The sequence below is a fragment of the Neoarius graeffei genome, chromosome 19, assembly GCF_027579695.1.
Source record: "Neoarius graeffei isolate fNeoGra1 chromosome 19, fNeoGra1.pri, whole genome shotgun sequence".
Lineage (NCBI taxonomy): Eukaryota > Metazoa > Chordata > Actinopteri > Siluriformes > Ariidae > Neoarius > Neoarius graeffei.
Genome location: NC_083587.1, coordinates 21,246,675 through 21,274,633, shown reverse-complemented (window position 1 = coordinate 21,274,633; position 27,959 = coordinate 21,246,675). Strand labels below are relative to the sequence as shown.

Below are 27,959 nucleotides of genomic sequence, written 5' to 3'. Positions count from 1 at the left end.
CCATCGGTCTGTTTCAGGGCCACAGTGGCCAAATGTTTGCATTTCTAATTGACCCTGTGTGTGTTTTGTGCATCGAAGCCAGAATCTTTTCACTTTTATTGTTCCTAATGCATGCCATGTTCCTGCAAGACTGACATCCTGCTAAGGAGGAGCAGATGGCTCACACTCCCAGACACACTTCTTTTGTGTGGAGGAAATCTTTGCCAAAATGGCACTTGGAGCTGAAAGAGTTTTTTTTTAAATTAACAATACGATATTTGCTGAATAAATGTAGATAAATAATTGCTTTGGCCATAAGCGGTGTATCTACTGAACAAAGGTGGATGGTGGTGTTTTTATATTTCTGAATCACGTTGGATGTGATTTAGGCTGGGATCTGAACCAGTTGCCATGCTTTGGATAACAATGTTGGCTTGATGATGCTGTCGACTGCTCATAGTACGACTCATGAGTCATTGGGAGTCACTGATGCATAGCATTCTAACAAATAAGCATTGTAGTTTGAGTGTTTAGGAAATCAGTTTTGGCTTTTACATACCTGCAAGTATTCACCTAACTAGGTCTAATTTCTTAAAGTATGTTCTTGAAAAGACTGGTGATTTAAAAAAAATAAATATATGTGGTATAAAATATTTATTGTTGGGGAATATCTCCAAATCGAGTTAGTTCTACTTATCACTTGGATTATAATGACTATAAATTGTCTTTTTTTTTTTTTCACCAGCCTCTTCTAAGGCCCTGTCCACATGGCAATGGATTCAGGTGAATCTGATAAAATTGTTTATCGTTTCGGCCTGGCGTCCACACGGCACCAGCGTTTTGGGTGCCCCAAAACGAAATCTTTTGAGAACGGGTTCCAGAGTGAAAAAATCTGGCAACGGCGCCGTTGCGAAGTCGTCTGGATGAGTAGAACGGATTTGTTTACGATGACATCACAACCACATGTGCTTCACGCCGGGTAGAAGTGTAACGAACTCGTTGCGAGTTGTCAACAAATCCTATAACTTGGTTCATGAAATGCGCTTACAAAATATTTTCACTGTGAATATTTATTGTGTAATGGTGCAAAATGAGAGAGAGAGAGAGAGAGAGAGAGAGAGAATAGCCCTTAGGGCAGAGTCAATCCCGCCAGCAAAAATAGGGAAAAAAAAAGGCGCGATCTCCCCTCTTCAGATGTTGGTTTAAGTCCAACAATACATTTCTCAAAAAGGGCGTAGAAGAACAAAGTAATCCATCAACGTGTAGCATTCAATTTATTCCGGACCATTAAAGAATTCTGGAGGATATCAGAATGTTGCCGTACCGGCTTCCATCTACCCCCGTTCATTCCTCTTTCCGCGTCTCCATTCAAAAAGTGAGCACGTGATTTAAAGGGACTATATCCATAGGATAGGGAGTGAGAAAGTGTGTGCGTGTGACAGTGACAGGGATAGTCACTGTGCACATGCGCAGTTATGCGCATGCGTCTACTTCTATTGTTCTGGTGTCTCCGATGGGACCGTCTTACAGCGCACGTAGAGGTGTGGCATGTGTATTGCATCGTTTTCAGCAAGCGTTGCGTTGCCATATGAACCTGATATTTTACTGATCCGTTGCCCATGTGGACGCGATATTTAAAAAAAAAAAAATCTCATTGCCGTTGTCGTGTGGATGTAGCCTAAGAGAAGTTAATAAGACAAGAAATGCAGTTAAATTTTACTGAGAAACTGCAAAGCCCTGCAGCTTTACCTCTGACTCTTACTAAGAGCTGATACCGGAGACTCCTTCAAAAAAGTTTAAATAAGCAACACCTTATAGAAAGCATCACCAGAATTCAGTTATGTCCTTATCTTTATATATCGTGGTCGGTTTTATTGCTTTTTGGGATGTCATTGTCGATACAAACATTGCACAGTATTAAAGCTATAACTGTTTCACATTTTCCATATCAGTGTACTGAAATCTCTCATCACACATTTAATTCCACTTGAGCAGATGGAGAACAGAGGTGTTGGTTTGACAAACAGGTGAAAATCTGCAGTATTTTTAGCTGAGGATTTGCAGTTCGGCTGAATGAACGCTGTGCGCATAATGTCTGTCCTAATTGGATCATTTGTGTGGAGCAGCTGTGTGGTAGTCATCAAAGCACACTCATCTCTTGCACGCTCCCCTCGTCCTGCTCTTTTGGGGCTGAATTGTGCCATGTTTCATGGCACACACACGCACAGTTGGGAGCACATTTTCAGCAGCCCTCTGTGGTGGTTAATGAGATTTTGCTGACATTTTGGCATAGGTCCGCTTGTGGGATAGAAACGGATTTGCATTCTGAGTGTCCTAGTGTTCTGGATAGTTTAGTCAATTTAGCACTGGTATGGATTGTTGAACTGTTTCAGGTTTTCTTTCTCAGCTTTGGATGTGCATCCTGGGGTGAACGATATGACAAAAATATCTAATCACGATACACACACGCTCTTTTTTTTTTTTTTTTTAAATACAGGAGAGGCTCACATGTATTGCAGTACACAATACAGGTTTGCAAACCAACTGCCAAGAAAACAGTAATGTTGCAAAAAAAAAAAGTCTACCAAAAGAAATTACTTTTAAAATATTCAAAAAAAAAAAAAGGTAAATATTATGCAGCGGTGCTTGAAAGTTTGTGAACCCTTTTAGAATTTATTATATTTCTGCATAAATATGTCCTAAAATATCATCAGATTTTTACACAAGTCCTAAAAGTAGATAAAGAGAACCAAATGAAGCAAGAAATATTACACTTTTGCATTTATTTATTGAGCAAAATGGTCCAATATTACATATCTGTGATTGGCAAAAGTCTGTGGATCTCTCGGATTAGCAGTGAATTTGAAGGTGAAATTAGAAGCGTATCGTGGCATGAACATAAGAGTTTTCTGAGGAGAGTTGTTGATGCACGTAACACTTGATAAAGTTAAAAACCATCTCTAAAGAGTTTGGAATTCACCAATCCACAGTCAGACAGATTTGTGTACGAAAGGAAGACATTCAAGATCACTGTTACCCTCCCCAGGAGTGGTCAACCAACAAAGGTCACTCCGAGAGCAAGGTGTGTAATTGTCCATGAAGTCTCTCAAAAGGAATCCAGGGTAACTTCTAAGCAACTAAAGGCCTCTCTCATATTGACTAATGTTCATGAGTCCACCATCAGGAGAAGACCGAACAAAAACAGTGTATATGGCAGGGTAGAAGAAGAAAGCTACTGCTCTCCAAAAAGAACATTGCTGCCCAACTACAGTTTGCTAAAGGTCATGTGGGCAAGCCAGAAGTCTATTAGAGAAACTTTTGTGGATGGATGAGAACAAAATGGTACTTTTTTGGTTTGCAACCCCGATTCCAAAAAAGTTGGGACAAAGTACAAATTGTAAATAAAAACGGAATGCAATAATTTTACAAATCTCAAAAACTGATATTGTATTCACAATAGAACATAGACAACATATCAAATGTCGAAAGTGAGACATTTTGAAATTTCATGCCAAATATTGACTCATTTGAAATTTCATGACAGCAACACATCTCAAAGTTGGGACAGGGGCAATAAGAGCCTGGAAAAGTTAAAGGTACAAAAAAGGAACAGCTGGAGGACCAAATTGCAACTCATTAGGTCAATTGGCAATAGGTCATTAACATGACTGGGTATAAAAAGAGCATCTTGGAGTGGCAGCGGCTCTCAGAAGTAAAGATGGGAAGAGGATCACCAATCCCCCTAATTCTGCGCCCACAAATAGTGGAGCAATATCAGAAAGGAGTTCGACAGTGTAAAATTGCAAAGAGTTTGAACATATCATCATCTACAGTGCATAATATCATCAAAAGATTCAGAGAATCTGGAATAATCTCTGTGCGTAAGGGTCCAGGCCGGAAAACCATACTGGGTGCCCGTGATCTTCGGGCCCTTAGACGGCACTGCATCACATACAGGCATGCTTCTGTATTGGAAATCACAAAATGGGCTCAGGAATATTTCCAGAGAACATTATCCGTGAACACAATTCACCGTGCCATCTGCCGTTGCCAGCTAAAACCCGATAGTTCAAAGAAGAAGCCATATCTAAACATGATCCAGAAGCGCAGACGTCTTCTCTGGGCCAAGGCTCATTTAAAATGGACTGTGGCAAAGTGGAAAACTGTTCTGTGGTCAGACGAATCAAAATTTGAAGTTCTTTGTGGAAATCAGGGACGCCGTGTCATTCGGACTAAAGAGGAGAAGGACGACCCAAGTTGTTATCAGCGCTCAGTTCAGAAGCCTGCATCTCTGATGGTATGGGGTTGCATTAGTGCGTGTGGCATGGGCAGCTTACACATCTGGAAAGACACCAATGCTGAAAGGTATATCCAGGTTCTAGAGCAACATATGCTCCCATCCAGACGACGTCTCTTTCAGGGAAGACCTTGCATTTTCCAACATGACAATGCCAAACCACATACTGCATCAATTACAGCATCATGGCTGCGTAGAAGAAGGGTCCGGGTACTGAACTGGCCAGCCTGCAGTCCAGATCTTTCACCCATAGAAAACATTTGGCGCATCATAAAACGGAAGATACGACAAAAAAGACCTAAGACAGTTGAGCAACTAGAATCCTACATTAGACAAGAATGGGTTAACATTCCTATCCCTAAACTCCCTAAATCACCTAATTTTTCTCTTTAAATGATACATTTTCTCAGTTTAAACATTTGATATGTCATCTATGTTCTATTCTGAATAAAATATGGAATTTTGAAACTTCCACATCATTGCATTCCGTTTTTATTTACAATTTGTACTTTGTCCCAACTTTTTTGGAATCGGAGTTGTAAATGAGAACATTTGTTTGGAGAAAGGAAAACACTGTGTTCCAGCATAAGAACTTTATCCCATCTGTGAAACGTGGTGGTAGTGTCATGATTTGGGCTTGTTTTACTGCATCTGGGCCTGGATAAGTTGATGTCAGTGATGGAAGAATGATTGATTGCTGTGAATTCTAAAGGAAAATGTCAGGACATCTGTCTGTGAACTGAATCTCAAGAGAAAGTGGGTCATGCAGCAAGACAATGATCCTAAGCACACAAGTCATTCGACCAAAGAATAGTTAAAGAAGCATAAAATTAATGTTTTAGAATGGCCGAGTCAAAGTCCTGACCTTAATCTAATATAAATGTTGTGGAAAGATCTGAAGTGCGCAGTTCATGTGAGGAAACTCTCCAATATCCCAGTGTTGAAGCTGTTGTGTAGAGAGGAATGGGCTAAAATTCCTCCAAGCCATTGTGCAGGATTGATTAACGGCTATCGGAATGTTTAGTTGCAGTTATTGCTGCACGGGGGGGTCTGAAAGCAAAGGTACACATACTTTTTTGCCACTCACAGAATTGGGTTCTCTTGATCTACTTCTAGCACCAGTGTGAAAATGTCATAAAATTGGTCATATTGATGCAGAAATAATATAGAAAATTCTAAAAGGTTCACAAACTTTCAAGCCATATACTGTATATTTTTACAGTTGTGGTCAGAAGTTTACATGCAGTGACATGAATGTCATGGCAATATTTGGGTTTTCAGTGATTTTTCTCTGAACTTTTTTTTTCTGTGGCAGAATGGTTGTATAGCAATACATCTTTAAAAAAAACTAGAATTCGGTGCACAATTTTCTTTGGGTTTTCTGAAATCAAAAGGGTCAAAAGTATACATACATGGTCAAAAATATACATGCAGCACTCCTAATATTTGAGTAAAATGTCTTTTTGCGGGGCGTCGTGGCTCAGGTGGATAAGGCCCCATACCATAAATCCGGGGACCCGGGTTCGATTCCAGCCCGAGGTCATTTCCCGATCCCTCCCTGTCTCCTGCTCATTTCCTGTCTCTACACTGTCCTATCCAATAAAGGTGGAAAAAGCCCAAAAAATATCTTTAAAAAAAAAGTCTTTTTGCAAGATTCACCTTGACCAAACATTTTTTGTTTACCATGAACAAGCTTTTGGCAGGATTCTGGTTGGATATTTCATGACTCTTCATGGTAGAATTGGTAGCGTTCAATTACATTTGTTTGTTGTTTTTTCTTGGCATGGACTCGACTTATAAGCACGGTCAGTAGGGTTGAAGTCAGGGCTTGTTTTAAGCTTAATATTAGCCTGCTTTATCCTCCACAACCAGCTCTGATGCATGTTTGGGTTTATTGTCCTGTTGTGTCTCCCAATCATGTTCAAGTTTCCAATGGTTTGAGGTTATGCTGAAGAATTCTGAGGTAGTCTTCCTTCATTATTCCATCCACTATGTGCAATGAACCAGTTCCACTGGCAGCCAAACAGCCCCAGAGCATGATGCTGCTACCACCACCAGCTGGTACAGTGTCCCTCTGTACAGTGTGGTCATTGTGGCCAAACAACTCAATCTTTGTCTCATCTGACCATACAACTTTCCTCCAGAAGGCTTTTTCTTTATCCATGTGGTCAGTTGCAAAGTATAGTTAAGCTTGAAGGTGTCAGTTTTGGAGCAGGGGGTTATTTTTGGGATAGCAGCCTCTTAGTCCATAGTGATATATAAAACTCGCTGAACTGTAGACCGTGATCCATCAGCTTCCAGTTCATGGCAGGGCTGTGCCATGGTGGTTCCTGGGTTATTCCTGACCATCCGAATCAATTTCCTTTCAGCTGAGGGTGACTGTTTGGGTTTTCTTGAAGCAAAGTGGCTTGGCAAAGTAACAACACTTCCCAGTAACTTTTACATACAATTGTTTGAACTGATCTTGGGATCTGCAGTTGTTTAGAAATGGCCCTAAGAGACATTCCTGAGTTGTGTACATTTGCGATCCTCTTTCTCAGATCTGCACTGAGCTCCTTGGACTTTCCCATTTTACTGTGTGTTGGTCAATCCAATGAGTGCTGTAAACAAACCCTTTCTATGAAGGCACAGAGCATAGGTCGCGTTAACCGACAATTGTCCGTCATTGACGGATTTTTTTTTTAGCTATGACGGAAAAATCTGAAGGACGTCGGTCATTTTGACGGATGTTTACCGTTACCATTACCAATAACAATAATAGCCTAATAATAACAATAATAAAACATAATGAAACACACAATTGAAATGATTGGCAAGTTGTGGCAGAGTTTTCTTACATACAGTATACATAGTCTTCACTGCCGTCACTTTCAATCTGAGCCGGCGTTGCGTCAGTCTTGATGTTCAGTGCATAGGCTGCTCATGTATACACTGTAGCCACTGCGCAAGGCTGTTCCCCCCATCGCGCTCCTGACCGCGCTCTGACTTTTCTAACCACTAGCACAGTGAGATGGATTAATGTTTCCCTTCTCTGCAGAAGACGCGTCATTTTTGCTATTAAAAAAAAAGAGATGCATTGGGTTGTTTGTGTCGTTTCCCTGCCTGTACAATAGCGCTCATTTAGACTAGTTGTTTTCTTGTTTTTAAAATGAAACAAATGTCGATTTATTGTATTCTTCCCCAGCAAGCTTAGGAAGCTTAGGAACATCACTGCTCGAATATCTGCTAAACTATCATTTTAATGAGAGCACGGGTAGACAAACTAACATTTAAACATAACTTCGTTTTATTTAAGACCTTCCGTGTCAGCCCACTACGGGTCACCGCGGGGTGCAGCTGCACCACTGGTGCAGAAAGACCGCATGCTGCAGGATTTCCTCCCTATGAAGAGAGTACTAGCAGGGTCGGGAAATCCAACTTTCAGAGGCTCTTGCCGGCTTCTGATCACTTCCCTGGGAGAAATGTTTCCCGACTTCAGAACTTTGGCTGAAGTGGCGCTGGTTATTCCAGTCTCCAGTGTCGCAGCAGAGCGCGGGTTCAGCCTTCAGAATAAAATTAAAACGTCAATGAGAAGTCGTCTGTCCGAGGCAAAGACGCAAAATTTAATGACAATTGCCTCGGCAGCAGTCTCCATTGACGACTTTGATTATGCACAAGCGAGCTCCCAATTTAAATCCATGCGGGCCAGAAGGAAGGTTTGAGCTCACGCAAACAGGTCAAATTAGATTGTCACTTAAATCGTTGTAGTGGACTGTTCATATTTGAACTGCAATTGTCTTGCTACGTTGTAAAATAACATTTGTTCATATGCCCGTTAAGGCTCAACAGCCGCAATGTTTTTAGCGGAGGGAAAATGGGTTCACAAGTGACCGAACGTCAGAATCTCGTTCATCTTTTTGCATCATAAATACATAAATAAATGATTAAATAATACAAGCTTGTTCTGTGAATTAATTTTTAAATGAAAATGAGTCCATGAAAACACAAGTTATTAAATATATAGCATTTATAGCCTATATACATTGTCATTTAAAAGTTAAAATAAAATGACCGATAATAATGGACAATGACGGAATTTTTACGACCCTGTCCGTCAAAATGACGGACAATGAAAAAGTCTAACGTAACCACTGGCACAGAGAAGCTACTAGCTGTAGTCAATCATAACCCCTAACAGGAAGTTAAGAGGCCTTGGCAAGATAAGAGACATTTTGGAAGTCTCAGCACCTCTGAATCGCCTCACAGCAAGAAGGTCCTGGGTTCGAGCCCCGGGGTCGGCGAGGGCCTTTCTGTGCGGAGTTTGCATGTTCTCCCCGTGTCCGCGTGGGTTTCCTCCGGGTGCTCCGGTTTCCCCCACAGTCCAAAGACATGCAGGTTAGGTTAACTGGTGACTCTAAATTGACCGTAGGTGTGAATGTGAGTGTGAATGGTTGTCTGTGTCTATGTGTCAGCCCTGTGATGACCTGGCGACTTGTCCAGGGTGTACCCCGCCTTTCGCCCGTAGTCAGCTGGGATAGGCTCCAGCTTGCCTGCGACCCTGTAGAAGGATAAAGCGGCTAGAGATGATGAGATGAGATGAGCACCTCTGAATTAATAATCTAAGTGAGTGTATGCAAATTTTTTGACCCTCTATGTATAATTTTGACTAGGTGTTGATTTCAGAAAGCCCAAAATAAATTAAAACTTCTGCACCAAATTCATGGGTTTTTCTGTTAAAGAAATATGTTGTACAATCATTTTGCCACAGAAAGTTTCCAATGGTTTGAGGTTATGCTGAAGAATTCTGAGGTAGTCCTCCTTCATTATTCCATCCACTTTGTGCAATGAACCAGTTCAAGAAATAAATGAAAGCCCAATATTGTCATGACATTCATATACAGTGACATGAATGTCATCTTGGATGTAAACTTCTGACCACAACTGTATAATTATATTTATTACAGGATCCTGCAATATCTCAGAAAAGTTTATTATGGCATGATTTATCACGATATCAGTATTGTTGTCCTGTTGCCCAGTTGTGCATCCTTAATTTGTTTGTGCGATTTCCATGTATGACTCGGAGTGAATTTCTTGCCCAACTTTAGCTAATATGTGGCATAAAAGTCCTTTAATTTCTTTATTTACAACATTAGCGGGGGCGGCACGGTGGTGTAGTGGTTAGCGCTGTCGCCTCACAGCAAGAAGGTCCTGGGTTCGAGCCCCGGGGCCGGCGAGGGCCTTTCTGTGTGGAGTTTGCATGTTCTCCCCGTGTCCGCGTGGGTTTCCTCCGGGTGCTCCGGTTTCCCCCACAGTCCAAAGACATGCAGGTTAGGTTAACTGGTGACTCTAAATTGACCGTAGGTGTGAATGTGAGTGTGAATGGTTGTCTGTGTCTATGTGTCAGCCCTGTGATGACCTGGCGACTTGTCCAGGGTGTACCCCGCCTTTCGCCCGTAGTCAGCTGGGATAGGCTCCAGCTTGCCTGCGACCCTGTAGAAGGATAAAGCGGCTAGAGATAATGAGATGAGATGAGACAACATTAGCGCTGCTGTTACGTCTAACATCAGCAAAGCAGTTAGAGTTTTGTCATTAGTTAGTACGTTTATCGGCTGTTTCTAAATTTGATACAGACCTCAATAGCAAATTAAAGGAGATGATTTGCCCATTTCTCACACATCACCTTGAAATTGTAAGTGATTTACACTTAAGGCCAATTTATGCTGACAACCCAGTCCTCGCAGACGGTGTCGCAGATAGCGTCTGCATAGCCCCCCCACCTTCGCAGACGCTCTGCGCACACCTCCCAAAAATTGTGACCACCACAGAAGCCTCGCAGACAGCGTCGCAGACAAGAGGGCTCTGATTGGTCCACTCTACATCCGCTGTACACGCACTTCCGCTTCCCTACTTTCCCGGTTTGTTTTGTTTTCACGACCGCCATTTTTAAAAACACGAGCGAAGATGGAGCAGCACGAAGAGCGGTTGATCGAGGAAGTGAGGAAGTACGTACATCTATACGACTCCACTTCTAGTCATTATAAGTAACCGGAGGATAAACACTCCACTAACCACACCCACCAACTACTCCTAGCGATTTCGCGACTTCGCGCCCCCTTGCGTTGTGGCGGTGAATAACATCGCGCACGCCTATTACTCCCTGCTCAACGATAAATCACAACTGTCTGCGAAAAGCTATCTGCGAAAGCCTTGTCGCAAGAGCATGCAGAGGCCTTTAGTGTTTTTTATTTCACAGTCCTAACTTCTCAGCGTTTTGTGTTTTATTTTCTTCTTTGTGTCCTTGAACTGCTAAACTCGCCACATCAGTAACCAAACTGAGAGATGTATCCGACTATGTCTATTCGTGACCGGCCGTGACCTTATTTTGACTTTAAAATGAGTTCAGATTATCTTTTGTTGTCAAAAGCAGCCAGTGGAATGTTTCGTAACTGGATGTTAGTTTAAGAGAGCGCCCAAAATCTAATAATGCTTGGTAGCAATCTCAGCATCGGGTTAAAGTGAATTTAATATCCCTAAACCCCACTTTTTTATTTTCCTTGTACAAAGCAATAATCATTGTTGATTGACCATGTGTTTTCAAACCATAAAAGGCCATAAATTGATGGAAAATCAATAAGCTCAGCCGATTTTTACGGAATCTGCCGAGACTGAACTGGAAAATCCTAAAGGGGTGCATGATGTCACACATGTAACAATCCAGGTATTAATTTCGTTCCTGTGTACAGCAGTGGTTAGTTCAGTCTCTATATGGAATCACATTTTGGAGAGAATTCTGATAGTGATTGGGATTCTTATATGTCGGATGAAGGGGCAGATGATTATCAAGGATATTCCAGAATAAATGGTTATCTTTTCGAGCCCCCAAGACGAGAAACTTCCAGTTCACTCAGTTCACGACAGTCCCATTCACCGCCGATAATGCACCACCAGCCAGAGAGAATTGGAAACTCCAATTGGTTTGTGGATTTTTATTCTAAGCTGGCCACTGCAAAATGTATGGAAAATATTTACACGTATCTCAATAAATACAGAAATATAATCTTTAAAATGTACACTTATTCAGTGTAATTATTGAAAGAAAATATGAAGTGGGCAATCATGGGGGAATCGATGAGCTGTCCAAATGTCAGATCAAATGTTATTTATAAAATAAATGGGTTTCTTTTTTGCTCCAATAATTCCCATGTGGTCGTTCTGGTGGTGATGAACACTTAATGAATCAGATTTATTATTAGTCGGTGACACGAAATCTGCCCGCTTCGTTTGCACAAACTTCACCCAGTGTCGCTTTAGATTAGTGTCATTTCTTGGAAATTCGTGAACTGAATGTCCTGTTGTATATGGATTTGAACATCCAAAAACAACTCTGCACTTTCCCATTGTTATTTTTGTAAGATTCCAACAATATCCAATTTCAGCAAGTAAACAAGCACGGAGTCAAATGAACCGAAATGACCCAGATAACCGGGGTTCCACGCATGACGTCATGCGAGATTGGCCCTGAGGCAAGGCTGCCTTTTTTTTTCAGGATCCGGACACCGCAATTTATCAGTGGTTTTGTGCTTGATGATAAAATGAGTAACATTTATTTTTTCCCCTTGCTTTATTAATTCATTTTGGTCATTTACTAAATGATATATATTCATTTTAAAGCATTACAATAAGGTATTACATACACTTTTTTAAAAAATAAGGGCAAAATTCAGAACTGAATACCAAATAGCAAAACCGCTATGGTAACCACTGGAAGTCGTATGCTTCAGTATACTTATTATTCACTGTTAGTTATCCAGTTTGATAAAATGAGCTAGTCTGACAGGATTTCTGAGAGGAATTTTAAGCCATATTCTTAAATGTTCATCTTATTCACTGATTGGCAAGCTAGATAATCAGGTTAGCTTGACAGGATTTCTGAAAGGAATTTTATTAATATTATTCAATTTTCATATTATTTATTCATGGTTAGTGTTATTCATGAATTATTCTGACAGGATTTCTGAGAGGATTTTTAAACCATATTCTTAAATTCTGTTATTCACTGTAAATATTAGCTAGCTAGATAGCTCAAGCTAGCTTGACATGGTTTCTGAGAGAAATTTGTACGTACTGTATAACATTCATAAATTATTCATAATCTTTATAGATGGACAACAACATAAGGTAATTGGACAGGAACTGTGAAAGGACTTTGTTATATTTATATCATCACTAGCTGGCCATAATAAGCTAACCTGACAGGACGTTTTTACCTCCGCCAAGTTTGTTGGAGGAGGTTTATCTGTGACGAATCTGTCATCCAGCTACATAGTAATCTGTGGTTGGTTGAAGAGAGCAACTGGACTTGCTTGAAGATTCTTGAAAACGTTTCGCCTCTCATCCTAAAGGCTTCCTCAGTTCTGTCTGACTGCCCTGTTTACATTATTTCGAATCAGCGGATCATCAGATTAACGTTTTTAAAACGATTCGCGTACACACACAATTTCTGTGCCCGCAACAAAACCGTTCCCCGTGCACACAGCAACGCCAATACACGGATACGCTAATCACATAACTAATTAGACGGCACGTCACATGATCCCAGTGCATATCGGGCATGCGCAAGTCACTCACCACTTGCAAGTGGAAGGATGGCAAGCCTAAAGACCATTTTTTCATGGACGGACGACAAGGTCCAATTGTTACTAAACGTAACATTGGATTATAAAACAACGGTGTCGGCTCAGGGTGTGGACTGGGAAAGTGTCCAAACAAAATATGGGGACATACTGGGCCGTTTTTTGGACCACTACCCCTCGCCAGAGGATGCCCGCGCAAGTGGGAAAGACTTCCCTCACGCGAAGGAGGAGATGTCAAAAGGTACACATTTGAAATATGTCTTTGTTTAAAACTGAAGTAAATATGAAATGTCGTTGTAAAAAATGAAGTATGCCAGTCTGTTATCGGCGGTACTGGTACTACAATGCGACCGTCATTGTCCATGTTGTTTTCCATGCTGTATTTCCGTCGACAAATAGCAGGAAGTGAAGTCCGCGCCGTTTTTCAGCAGTCGCGTCACATGACCAACATGACATGACCAACGCCAGCGAATCAGGAAGGTGGATGTCACAGTGACGTTGTCCAATGACGTCAGCTAGAGCTCAGCACTGCGTATCCTTGTTCCTCAATGTTTACACAGCACCGGATCAGATACGTACTGGGTTGAATACGTGGGCCCTGGTGGATTCAAATTGTTCCGCCTGTGGAGTCGTTTCCCGACGTTTTAATGTGCACGGACAGTGCATCCGCAACGAAAACGATACGGATACGGTCTAATGTAAACACCACCTAAAATAGGTAGTATCCAGTATTTATCCTCTCATGGATCATCATAGAATCAGAATGCTGATGGCTGCATTGTAGGTGGCTGATAAAAGATGTCTTAGCCCATGTTTACATTAGACCGTATCAGCGGATCATCAGATTAACGTTTTTAAAACGATTAGTGTGCACACAGCAACACCAATAGTAATCTGTGGTTGGTTGAAGAGAGCAACTGGACTTGCTTGCTTTAGGATGAGAGGCGAAACGTTTTCAAGAATCTTCAAGCAAGTCCAGTTGCTCTCTTCAACCAACCACAGATTACTATGTACCTGAATGACTGAGATTCGTCACAGATATGTTTCTACGCACTTTGGGATGAGATCCCTATGAGAGGACTTCCAGAAAACTGGCAGACATCTTAACCAGAGAGGATCGTTCATTTTTGTCAACCTGGAACGACCATCATTGAACAGAGGTGGGGGTCTGGGACGTCTTTTATCGGCCACCTACAATGCAGCCATCAGCATTCTGATTCTATGATGATCCATGAGAGGATAAATACCTGATACTCCCTGTTAGTCAGACAGAACTGAGGATGCCTTTAGCATGAGAGGCGAAACGTTTTCAAGAATCTTCAAGCAAGTCCAGTTGCTCTCTTCAGTCAACCACAGGTTGGAGGAGGTTGTTTTGGCCTCCGTTTGTTTGCTGTTCCTAACATGACTCAAAAATTAGTGAACAGACTTTGATGAAATTTTGAAGAAAGGTGGGCCATGGACCAAGGAACAATTGATTAGAGTTTTCCCCAAAGCGTTTTAGCGTATCAGGCCCGTTACTCTTGCTCTGCCTGCCGATACGCTTAGTCGCTTTAGTTAAAATCCGATACGCTTAGATTTATACTGATACGTTAAATTTCCTACCCACAAGTAACTAGATACATAGGCGAGCAAATAACAGATCCATTTACATATTGACTGATATTTGTGTTAAACAAGCGGCCTTTTTTTCCAATGTTTGTGTTGATTCTGTCAAAGTAATATGTCCGCGTGGTAGGATGTAAACAAACTGTAATCTGTTGGCTACGTCAAGATCACGTGTTCAAACCGTCCAATAAAAATATCGAAAGAAACCGTCAGACATCCCAGAAGTTTCCGATTCATTATAAGCGATCTCATTGGCTGCCGATGTTGTCCCCCACCAGACGGACAAAGCCGACTGATTTTAATAAGCTAGGAGAAGACTCGCTGGACAAATTAATCCACATCAGCATGGATGACCGCGAGATGGACTATGAGAGGGTTGCCCAACATTGGGCCAAGCAAAAGCCAAGGAAAATTAATCTGCTTTAAAGGAGTAGAAAACTCAATTCATTAGTTTGGGTTTGTAGAAAGATTATGTGCTTATAAACACACTCACAAAGTGAAGTTGTCCAAATGTGTCAAATACAGCATAATTTCAAATAATAATGATAAGCATTTTTGGCAGTGTGATGTCACTGGGATCCATTTGACAAAAGAAGGCTCCGGATTATTCTTTCGTTAAAGGCTCACAGTGACATCACACTGCCAAATACGCTTATTATTATTCGCAATTATGCTACATTTGACACTTATTAACACAATCTCTTCATGAATGTTTTTATAAGTACATAATCTTTTTGCAAACTTAAATGTATGAATTAAGTTTTCTTTTCCTTTAAATATGTTTTAATCTTAATCTAATCCATTTAATAAAGTGCCAAAATTTAAACTTTTATATGCAGTTGCCTTACTTTTCTTTTCGGTGCATCTTAGTTACACATATGTTACGGTAATTGCATCAGAAACATTCTAAATCATTACAGTTCTAGTAATACAGCAACTTATTTTAAGGTGGCAGTTCTTGGGTTCAGATCCCTTTGTGATCAACAGGAGGTCATGATGATCGATTCTCTTCATTGGATTGCGTAAGCTGGAGCAAAACCACTGTTCATATTTTCATGCACATTTTTGTTACAACACTACTTGATCATAGATAATTTAGTGCAAGGTATCCCCATAGATTTTAAAATCTATCGTATACCTCCGTAATCTATAACAAAACAGTTTAACTTGCATGTTGAACTTTATGGTGATGATACACGGGGCAACTTTTTGGGCAATGTTGCCGAGCAATGTTGCTGGGCAATTGCGTTTTGACTCTTTTTTTTTTCTATTGAGATTGGGCAACATTGTTTCTTTCTGAATGGTTTTGATAATCTCTGGCAACTTTTTGAGATAAGCCAATCAGAACGCGAGTATCGAGTCATGTGACCTCCGGTGAGGTTCGGATCAGAAATTTCAAACAAATATGGCGGCCGCTCAGTGTCAGTGGAGTGAAGAGATGGAGAGATTCCTCATCTGTTTTTACGCCGGTAAGTTGTTATTTTAATATTCTATATGGAGGAATTTACCTCACCAAAGCTCTAAAAAACAACAGACAGCTTGATTAAATGGTCACAGCAAAAATTAAGACATCGTTTTTTTTTTTTTTAGCTAACTGTAAACTGCCGTTGCTAACTGTTGTTGCCCATTGTTAGTTGCCCTGAAAAGTTGCCCTGTGTCTCACCTGGTTGCCCGTTGCCAGCAACATTGCTCGGCAACATTGCCCAAAAAAGTTGCCCCGTGTATCATCACCTTTAAGGTGAAATTTCAAATGTGTATACACTAATACTATTTAGGTCAGAAATCATTGAAGCACTGTTAAAATCTATCCTATAATCATAAACCTCTCAGAGACCCTGAAAATGCACCTGAGAGCATCTATTTTCAAAAAATTTTCCGGGGGCGGCCATGCCCCTGCACCCCCCTAGTTTCACTTCGCGCCGTTGGCGCTCAATTGTCTGTGTGTTATCATGCCAGAATTTAGGGCTTTAATTTTTTTCTGGGGAAAACACTGGGATATGCGTGTGGATCCAGGGGTTTTTTTTTGTTTGTTTTTTGTTTTTTTGGGGGTCTGTTTCCAACATAACCCAGAAAGTAGTGAATGGATTTTGATGAAATTTGGTGTACAGCTTTAGGTATCCTAGGTTCAGGTGACCTTGATTTTGATGTTGATATGTGGCTTAGCAGAGGTATACACGCTACTGAGTACCTTTAGAGTAGAAAACTGTTTTGAATGCAGTCATAAAACTATATTTACTTAGAAATGCTTGATATGGCTTTATTCATATATCAAAGTGCAAATTCTGTTAGCCAGTTAGTGAGCATGAGTAAACCTGACAGGATGTCCGAGAGAAAGCCAAAGGAAGTACACTCTTGGGTTGTTTATCTTTGGTAATTGGAGCTCAACAATGGAAATGTAAAGTTGCGTCACTATTTTCATACAGGAAGAGTTGCTGTTAGGGGGCTTCGTCAGTCGCTGTGTGAATAAAGCCCTGTTTCAGGACATTTCTTTGAGGACGTACTGTATTATTTCCATAATGCTGTATACAACTGTCCCTCCTCTCATGAAAGATGCACAAGAAGAAAAGAGGCATAATGAATGCTTCTGTTAATGTGGGTTTTGAATTAATATTTTCGTATGAACAGGAGATGAAAACGAAAAGCATGGTACACTTGATTCAGAGCACATGATGACGACAGTGCATCATAATTTATAACTGGACTAACACAAAAGCTAAAAAGTTTACGGACCACTGGTTTATAATATCAGCATTTTGTCCTGTTTGATGTACAGTACCGGTCAAAAGTTTGGACATACTTGCTCATTACTATGAATTACTACTGTAGGTCAGTGAAAATGTTCCTGTTTTCAGTCGTGCAAGTAGATCACTAAGCCAGAGATGTCTCTCAAATGGTATACGTAATGCACTTTTTAGTGAGTAGTGTAATCACACTGGGAAATTTCCTGACTTGTGTAGTCGTATTAATACCCGGATAACATACTAAAGCTACAGGAAATTGAAACGTGGATGCTTTTTGCATTCAGTCATACAGCCTAGCCGATGGACAGGAAGGGGCAAAGTCACCAGAATGCAACGATGTCTGTTTTACTGAATGGCTGAATTACATCGAGTGAGAATGCGAATTTGCATAGATGCGAATTTGCGTAGATGCAAATTAGGAGCAGAAAATTCAAATATCCTTTATATCCAAATATAATATTGGATATTTGGAGTTTTAAACTTGGTGGCTGTTCTGATGTGGGTTCATCATCATCAATCTTCATTTAACGTCCTTTTGTTCCCATGTTTCATGGGGTTGGATGAGCTATGAGCGTTCTCCATCTCAGTCTGTTATAGACCATCTCTTCTTCGAGGTTAAGTTCCCTCAGAGCTTCCTCTATACTGTGGGTGGTAGAAATGGGCAACTGGACTTGCTTGAAAATTCTTGAAAATGTTTCACCTCTGGGGTGGCACGGTGGTGTAGTGGTTAGCGCTGTCACCTCACAGCAAGAAGGTCCGGGTTTGAGCCCTGTGACCGGCGAGGGCCTTTCTGTGTGGAGTTTGCATGTTCTCCCCGTGTCAGCGTGGGTTTCCTCCGGGTGCTCCGGTTTCCCCCACAGTCCAAAGACATGCAGGTTAGGTTAACTGGTGACTCTAAATTGACTGTAGGTGTGAAATGTGAGTGTGAATGGTTGTCTGCGTCTATGTGTCAGCCCTGTGATGACCTGGCGACTTGTCCAGGGTGTACCCCGCCTTTCGCCCGTAGTCAGCTGGGATGGGCTCCAGCTTGCCTGCGACCCTGTAGAACAGGATAAAGCGGCTAGAGATAATGAGATGAGATGAGATGTTTCACCTCTCGTCCAAAAGGCTTCCTCAGTTCTGTCTGACTAATAGGGAGTATCAGATATTTATCTTCTCCTGGATCAGAATCAGAATTCTGATCCAGGAGAAGATAAATATCTGATACTCCCTAATAGTCAGACAGAACTGAGGAAGCCTTTTGGACGAGAGGTGAAACGTTTTCAAGAATTTTCAAGCAAGTCCAGTTGCCCATTTCTACCACCCACAGTTTACTATGACCTGGATGATTGAGAATCTTCACAGATATCTTCCTCTATACACTTCCATGTTTTCAGGGGCCTTCCTCGGGGGTGTCTTCCATCAATTACAGTTTCTGCTGCTCTCTGTTCCACGCTACTCTTTTCTTTTGATATGCCAGAACCATCTCAAATGTTGTCTTCTCATTAAATTCCATATGCTTTCCACTTAACATCTCTCTATCACTTTTTTTTTTCTTCCTTGATATTCCCTCTTCCCAATGTATATTTGCCATATATTGGAGCATCCAGCAATCACATCCCTTCACCATGTTTTCAAGGTTCCTAGTCATCGGCCACGTTTCTGCTCCGTATACAAGTACGGGCCTAATGCGTGCATGGTATGTTTGTACTCTACTTTTGAGGAGAATTTCTTGATTCGTCAAAAGACTGGATATCTGTCTCCATTTTGACCAGGCAGCTTATGATAAAATTACTATGCTGTATTTCATTTGTTTCCACGTAGTGCAAAAAATGGTGTTTGATTTGAGCTCCTAATAATACTCAAGTATATAGCTTGTAGTATGCTACTGTATTAAGGTGCTGATTAGGTCGATATCCAAATGCTACACTACTCTTTAGTACAGTAGTATATGGGATTTAGATTTTGGGAGTAGTGGATAACACCCTCGGACAGAATTGCACAGGGCTGCTATGTGACATGCCAGCTGATCTTGCTATTCAGGTCACGCCTACAGATAGATTTGTCAACATTATAATGCCACGTCAACAACAACTCCTCTTCCTTATCAGTGCAGTGGTAAAGTCAGTCAGTCATGTACATTTGTTTCCACTTTCGTAATCGCAGCTTGTGTCAGTTCAGCGTTTTACACTAGACAGTCTTGTTTTTCAAAATATGCTGAAGGAGCATCAGACTGCTGATAGCATCACTTCAGAGTCAGGATCAACCTCCTTTTTTTTCATGTCTTGCTTACTGATTACCTTTTTATGGTACTAAGGGTAATAAAACGTTATAAGTGAAGTAGTAAGTATGTAAGCCAAGTAGGCCATCAGGAATAAGTTATCTTGGGTTGTAAGTAGGTGCAGTGTGTCGCAGGTTAGGTTAGAAATTATATGAAGTTAGGTTAATTTATACCTGCTGGTCATTTTTTTTTTTTTTTTTTGGATTGGGGTGGGTTATAAAAAAGTGTAACCAGAAGACTGTTTGTTTATTACTTTGGACATCATTACAAGATGGTGTGGTGCGTCGTCGTTTTAAGGATATGTTTGTGAATCACTTGTAGCTTGTTGAGAAATGGAGGAGGAGGAGGAGGAGTGAATAGATTCCCAGAGCTCATCACTAAAGCCTAGATCACAACCGGCCGTACGTGCTCCTACGGCCAGTCTACGTGCAAGAAACGCACGGAGGGTGCGTGTGTGACGTGCTGATTTTCGAGCCGCAGACCGGCCGCAGAGGTTCTTTGTCATGTCAAACAAACTCTACGGGCGCTTACGTTTTTTTCCGGTTGCAAGACAAACTTACGGCCAACGTGCGTCTTTCTCCACGAACAAAAAAAACAGCGATTTGGGAAACGCCAAAAATCGCACGGCCAAAAAATCGTACGTCCGGTTGTGACCTAGGCTTAAGGCCATAGTTCAGTGTGTTACCATGTTGGTTTCACCGAGAAAATGACAGTTAATAGAAACAATGGTTTGGTGAAATATCAAACATGCATGATTTTTATACCAAATGTAGCTGGTCAACCAAGTTAAGCTGATATTTCTGATTTAAGTCTGTTTCATCAAAAATCATTTTCTATACATGCTGTATCTGCTTCAGATTGCATCCAATTCACTGGTAATGTCTCACAGACCTATAGTTATGGTTTAGGACACAGTATCTGCACAATTATTAAAATCTTATTTGGCACATCATTTACCCTCCCAAATTATATTACATTACAGGCATTTAGTAGATGCTCTTATTAAAGCCTTGGTCACAACCGGCCGTACGTGCTCCTACGGCCGGTCTACGTGCAAAAAACGCAAGAAACGCACGGAGGGTGCGCGTGAAACACACGGAGGGCGCGCGTGTGACGTGCTGATTTTCGAGCCGTAGACCGGCCGCAGAGGTTCTTTGTCATGTCAAACAAACTCTACGGGCGCTTACGTTTTTTTTCAGGTTGCAAGACAAACTTACGGCCAACGTGCGTCTTTCTCCATGAACAAACAAAATGCAGTGATTTGGGAAACGCCAAAAATCACACGGCCAAAAAATCATACGTGCGGTTGTGACCTAGGCTTAAGAGCAACATACAAGATCCTGAATTACCCACAGCAGTGGGCAGCCTGGGGAGCAGTTGGGGGTTAGGTGCCTTGCTCAAGGGTACTTCAGCCATCCCTGCTGGTCCAGGGAATCGAACTGGTGACCTTTTTGGTCCCAAAGCTGCTTCTTTAAACTTTAGGCCATGGCTTCCCCAGATAAATTTGTTATCTGAAGCAATTATATAAAGATATGAAGGATACGGTTTGTATTATGGAATATATTTCTTTTACTTCTTGGCTATATTAGTCATGTAGCTACACTGGAAAACTAAAGAAGCAAACACGGGACAGCAAACGTATCTTAATTGAATTGACTGACTATGTTTGGCGTAAGATATAAATTATGCATGTTAAATTTATTTTGCCAATTGTTTTTATAAATTGTGTCGGGTTATGAGTATAGTAGAACTAGAGTGAGAGAGATGCTGATTTTTAAATTATCCCCCCCACCTCTTTGCAGATCGGGCTGGCAGCATCAGCACACTGGACTCGTTGGATTTCACACGGTACTCAGACGACGGGAACAGGGAATCGGACGAGAGGGTGGCAGGTAAGTGTAGCGAGTAACGGAACAAGTTCAGTAGGACACATTGTGGTCATCAAAAGTCAGATGAGAAGGTTAATTCTGTGTTTAGCTTTGTGATTTGGTTGCACAAGGATTGTTCATCATTCAGAGGTTTATGGCAACCCTTTTTAATGCCACAAATATTTATTGATGTCTGGTTTGTTTATTGGCAAACTTCGTTTGGGCGGGGCATATAGAAACTGGTTCCGTCTATCCCATCATGTTTTTGTTTCCGGGTCATATCTTTAAAACTACTGAAGATATCTTCATGAAACTTTGTACATATCAAGCAACATATGAACTGGTGCCTTTTGCCATTTTGGATTTTTGGAAAAAAAACAAAAGTATTTAAATATTTTACATAAAAAAAATAGATTTTGACTTTGTTTCTAAGAGCAATGTTCGTTTCCGTAGCATGTATCCAAAACTATTCATGATACGGATTTGAAACTTGGTATACATGTTAACAAGGTGATGTAGATGTGTCTTTTCATACTAAGAAATTTGAGAAATTTAAATTTTTCATGTTTCCATGGAAACAATTTCAGACTTAATCTCTCAGGTTAGTCTTAGGGGTAGGTTTCGTTTCCAGAGCAGAACTTGAAAACTGAGTGGTACGGTCTTGAAAGTTGGTATATGTGTTGATTAAGTAATGTATATGTGCCTTTTGATACTAAGAAATGTGAGAAATTTAAATTTTTAGCTCCCCTGGACCAAAGGTCCGGTGGGTTTATGCCATGGGCTGCTGAAGTCAGTGTAAAGAGGTAGGGTTGGTTTCCTGCAGCAGAACTTGAAAAATGTGATGAATAATATCTTGAAACTTGATATATAGTTGGTATATAGGGTGGGGAGATATAGATGACCCTGTCTTCTTGTGTGTGGGTTTTTTTTTCCTTTCTTTTATTCAGAGCTGTCCCATGAAGTCAGCATCCGATATTACTAGGGCTGTAACGATACACCCAACTCACGATTCGATTCGTATCACGATTTTTGACCCACGATTCGATACGCCCACGATTTTTTTTAAATGTTTTTTTTAAAGTAGTAAATTTGACTTATTAACATTTACTTACTTACATTAACTATTTAATAACAAATAATTCAGACCACTGCAGAGAATGAGTAATATGTATGCAAAAATGAACAAATGTATATCCAAAGATTGTTTTATTTCTCAAAATAATACTGTTGAGCCGGAAGCTCTGTTTTTTTCGGTTCTGAAAGTCATTTTTCCAAATCGTGTAAATCCGTTAAGATTTTTTTTTGGGGGGGTGGCTCTCTCACTGTCTCACTCTCATAGGCCCAATGATTTTCTGTGATCGCGGAAAACAGATGGAAATTACGGAATTTTTATGGTGAAACATTGCTCGCGTGTCAAAATGTAACTGCCGCAGAAGGCTTCCGCCCAAGCAGACATGCCTTCAGTGTTGCCAGATATTGCTAACGTTTTCCACCCCGAAATATGTTCAAAACCAGCCAAAAAGCACCTAAACCTGCCCAATCTGGCAACACTGCATGCCTTTCCGGTCAAGTGATTGTGATTGGCTTGTGGCACACCTAGCCAGCCAATGAGCTGCTTGTTTACAGATTCGCTCCCCGCGTCGCAACCAGAATGGCGACCGCTTAAAAGAAATGAATGCTCTGCCAGTGGCGAGTGTGGACGTTGCGTGACTCGCAGAAGATTGTCGCAGGTCGGCGAAAAAACGACTTACTAATAGATATAAAAAAATAAAAGTAATTTAAGTAAGTTTAAAATGTAATTTAAATAAAAAGTAAAGTATTCATAAATTGAAGTTTGGAAGCACCTCTGTTTTTGGGCTGAGGAGAAGTTTGAAAGGGTGTACCGCGATTCTGCCTTCTTGTATCGTGATACGGATCGTGGCTCTGCGTATTTCGATATGCATATCGTTACAGCCCTAGATATTACTGTATTGTTGTTCTAGTCACTACAAAAAATCTTGGCTAGTCCTGCAGAGAACATTTTAGTGCTTCTCCTTTCATGGTCACTGTAGTGTCCATGTGATGCTCAGATGTTCTGAATGATGATGAGGCCATGCAACGTGCTTCACTGAACACATTCAGCTCAAGCCTCATTCCGCTCCAGTGTATTCATTCTTTGAAGATGGCGCACAGGATGAATCCATGGAGAGGCCTAAATTCTAATGAAAAACATGTATTAGGATCTTTAAATTCACATAATCTTGCTCTATTTGTTAGGTTTCTCTTTAACTTGCGATTGAACAATAATAATTGTCTGACAATAATAATATCTAACAGTAACTGTGATGTCAATTTATATTCTCATCCCCTCCATATTAGTGGTGGGAAAGGGAGATGTGGCAAAAAATATCACAATATTTGAAGATGCTTATCTATTAATCGGTATGTATTACAGTATTCACTTTTCTTGTAATACACTTTTCTTGTAATACACTTTAAGACCGAACAAATAGTCACAGTATTTAAAAAAGAAACAAACCAGAGTATAAACATGGATATGGAAACTTTTGTTTATGATAGATAATAATTGTATACAGTGGTGCTTGAAAGTTTGTGAACCCTTTAGAATTTTCTATATTTCTGCATAAATTACCTAAAATATCATCAGATTTTCACACAAGTCCTAAAAGTAGATAAAGAGAACCCAGTTAAACAAATGAGACAAAAATATTATACTTGGTCATTTATTCATTGAGGAAAATGATCCAATATTACATATCTGTGAGTGGCAAAAGTATGTGAACCTCTCGGATTAGCAGTTAATTTGAAGGTGAAATTAGAGTCAGGTGTTTTCAATCAATGGGACGACAATCAGGTGTGAGTGGGCACCCTGTTTTATTTAAAGAACAGGGATCTATCAAAGTCTGATCTTCACAACACATGTTTGTGGAAGTGTATCATGGCACAAACAAAGGAGATTTCTGAGGACCTCAGAAAAAGCGTTGTTGATGCTCATCAGGCTGGAAAAGGTTACAAAACCATCTCTAAAGAGTTTGGACTCCACCAATCCACAGTCAGACAGATTGTGTACAAATGGAGGAAATTCAAGACCATTGTTACCCTCCCCAGGAGTGGTCGACCAACAAAGATCACTCCAAGAGCAAGGCGTGTAATAGTCGGCGAGTTCACAAAGGACCCCAGGGTAACTTCTAAGCAACTGAAGGCCTGTCTCACATTGGCTAATGTTCATGAGTCCACCATCAGGAGAACACTGAACAACAATGGTGTGCGTGGCAGGGTTGCAAGGAGAAAGCCACTGCTCTCCAAAAAGAACATTGCTGTTCGTCTGCAGTTTGCTAAAGATCACGTGGACAAGCCAGAAGGCTATTGGAAAAATGTTTTGTGGACAGATGAGACCAAAATAGAACTTATTTGGTTTAAATGAGAAGCATTATGTTTGGTGAAAGGAAAACTCTGCATTCCAGCATAAGAACCTTATCCTATCTGTGAAACATGGTGGTGGTGGTAGTATCATGGTTTGGGCCTGTTTTGCTGCATCTGGGCCAGGACAGCTTGCCATCATTGATGGAACAATGAATTCTGAATTATACCAGTGAATTCTAAAGGAAAATGTCAGGACATCTGTCCATGAACTGAATGTCAAGAGAAAGTGGGTCATGCAGCAAGACAACGACCCTAAGCACACAAGTCGTTCTACCAAAGAATGGTTAAAGAAGAATAAAGTTAATGTTTTGGAATGGCCAAGTCAAACTTCTGACCTTAAGCCAGTTGAAATGTTGTGGAAGGACCTGAAGCGAGCAGTTCATGTGAGGAAACCCACCAACATCCCAGAGTTGAAGCTGTTCTGTACGGAGGAATGGGCTAAAAGTCCTCCAAGCCGGTGTGCAGGACTGATCAACAGTTACCGCAAACGTTTTAGTTCCAGTTATTGCTGCACAAGGGGGTCACACCAGATACTGAAAGCAAAGGTTCACATACTTTTGCCACCCACAGATATGTAATATTGGATCATTTTCATCAATAAATAAATGACCAAGTATAATATTTTTGTCTCATTTGTTTAACTGGGTTCTCTTTATCTACTTTTAGGACTTGTGTGAAAATCTGATGATGTTTTAGGTCATTTATGCAGAAATATAGAACATTCTAAAGGGCTCACAAACTTTCAAGCACCACTGTATATTATATCAGAATCAAGTTTATTGCCAACTACGTTCTCACATACAAGGAATTTGCTTTGGTGATTGCTGCTTGAAAAGTTAAAATAGAAGAATTTAGCGAGCACAAAAAGTAGTTATATACATAGAATGAAGAATCTGAAATATACAAATTAGAAAAGTGGACATATTTAAGGGGTATGTGCAGGAGTTGTTGAAGTCCAAGCTGTACAGTATGTCTGGAATGTGCAAAAGTGGGTCACATGATGAAGATGGAGAGGAGACCTATGTGTGAGAGAGGAAGAGAATGTGTAATGAGCTCAGTCAGTTGCCAAGCTATACAGTGTGAGCTGGAATGTGCATTAAAGTTCACAGAATGAAGATGTATGATGTGACCTTGAAATGTGCAAATTGCAGTTCAGAGTACATTAATGTTACAGAATGGAAGTGTGAGGTTGGAGTTAGTGGGGGTCTCTGACCTTATTGACGAGGCAGCTGCAGTGGGGGGGAAAAGCTGGCCTGATGGCATGAGGTTGTAATCTGTTAGAATCAAAACCTCCTACCAGAGGGGAGTGGTTTGAAAAGTTTGTGTCCAGGGTGAGAGGGGTTGGCCACAATCCTTTCTGCTCTCCTCAGGGTCCTGGACTCATACAGGTCCTGAAGAGATGAAAGGTTGCAGCCAGTTGTCCTCTCAGCAGAATGAATGATGTGCTGCAGTCTGCCCTTGTCCTTGGCAGTGGCAGCAGCGTACCAGACGGTGATGGAGGAGGTGAGGATGGACTCGGTGGTGTAAAAGTGTACCATCATTTGTCTTTGGCAGATCAAACTTCTTCAACTGCCACAGGATGTACATCCTCTGCTGTGCTTTCTTGGTGAGAGCAGGTATACATCTCCCACTTAAGGTCCTGGGTGATTTATAGTGCCCAGGAAGCAGAAATACTCCACAGAGGTTACTGGGGAGTCAAAAAGGGTGATGGGAGAGGGTGTGGCAGAGCTCCTCCTGAAGTCCACTGTCTTTAGAGCATTGAGCTCTAAGTTGTTCTGCCTGCACCAGGACACCAAATGGTCAATCTCCTACCTGTAGGCAGACTCCTCCTCATCAGAGATGAGTCCAGTGAGGGTGGCGTCATCTGCGAACTTTGGGAACTTGACAGACTGAGTGGAGGTGTAGCTGTTGGTGTACTGGGAGAAGAGTAGAGGAGAAAGGATGCAACCTTGGGGGGGGGGATCCAGTGCTGAAGGTTTGGGAGTCGGAGACGAATTCCCCCAGCTTCACATGTCAGACAGGAAGTCAATGATCCACCTGCAGGTGGAGTCAGGCACGCTCAGCTGGGAGAGCTTGTCCTGCAGAAGAGCCAGGATGATTGTGTTGAAGGCGGAACTAAAATCCCCAAACAGGATCCTAGCATAGGTTCTTGGGGAGTCCAGGTGCTGGAGGATGAAGTGAAGAGCCATGCTGACAGCATCATCTGGAGATCTGCTGGGTCTGTAGGCAAACTGCATGGGGTCCAGGAGTGAGTCAGTGATTTCTTTGAAGTGGTAAAGAATAAGGCGCTCAAAGGATTTCATAACCACAGAAGTCAGTGCGATGGGTCTGTAGTCATATAATCCTGTGATCCTTGGCTTTTTGGCGATGGGGATAATGGTGGAGGCCTTGAAGCAGACTGGCACATGGCATGTCTCCAGTGAGGTGTTGATGTCTGTGAACACCAGAAACCACTGATCAGCACAGTGCTTCAGGGTAAATGGTGAGACGGAGTCGGGACCTGCTGCTTTGCAGGGGTTCAGCTTCTTAGCTTATTGACATTCCTTTCCAGAATGGCTGTGGTGGTGGGTGGATGGACCTCTGAGGTGTGAAGCTGTCGAGAGGCCCTGGCAGCAGTAGAGGTGGAGGAGGCGGTGGGTTGGAGCTGGAGTGTGGAGTCATGGGGGATGTTATCAGGACAATCCCACTGTCTTTGTCTTTCAAAGCGACAGTAGAACTCCTTCAGTTGGTTGGCCAGGCACAAGTCATTAACAGAGTGGGGAGCTGAAGGTTTGTAGTTGATCTGTCTAAGTCCTTTCCAGACAGATGTAGAGTCTTTGGCTGAGAGCTGGTGTTGGAGTTTCTCAGAGTACAGTTGTTTAGCTTCTCTCACTGCCTTGCTAAACCTATTCCTAGAATCTTTTTAACCTGTTTCTGTCCCCACTCCTGAACATTTCTTCCTTTTGCCACCTTAGCTGTCTAAGCTTACCTGTGAACCAGGGTTTGTCTTTATTGTAACTCACCCTGGTTCGTGATGGAACATAGTAGTCCTCACAGAAGCTGATATAGGATCTCACAGCCTCTGTGTACTCATCCAGACTGTTGGTAGTGGTCCTGAACTCATCCTAGTTTGTACAGTCCAAGCACACCTGAAGGTTCTCCACAGCATCATTGCTCCACATCTTAGATGTC

The 27,959-nt window shown here is 41.4% G+C and overlaps 1 protein-coding gene across 6 annotated transcripts in view; it reads left to right on the top strand.

The window, feature by feature from the left end:
* relch (RAB11 binding and LisH domain, coiled-coil and HEAT repeat containing) overlaps positions 1 to 27,959 on the top strand; it is a 121,484-nt gene that overhangs the window by 10,484 nt on the left and 83,041 nt on the right. For all 6 annotated transcript variants that reach the window (XM_060899857.1, XM_060899856.1, XM_060899855.1 and 3 more), the window contains exon 2: positions 21,300 to 21,389. In XM_060899857.1, coding sequence (XP_060755840.1) covers positions 21,300 to 21,389 — 90 coding nt within the window. The remainder of the gene's footprint in view (positions 1 to 21,299; positions 21,390 to 27,959) is intronic.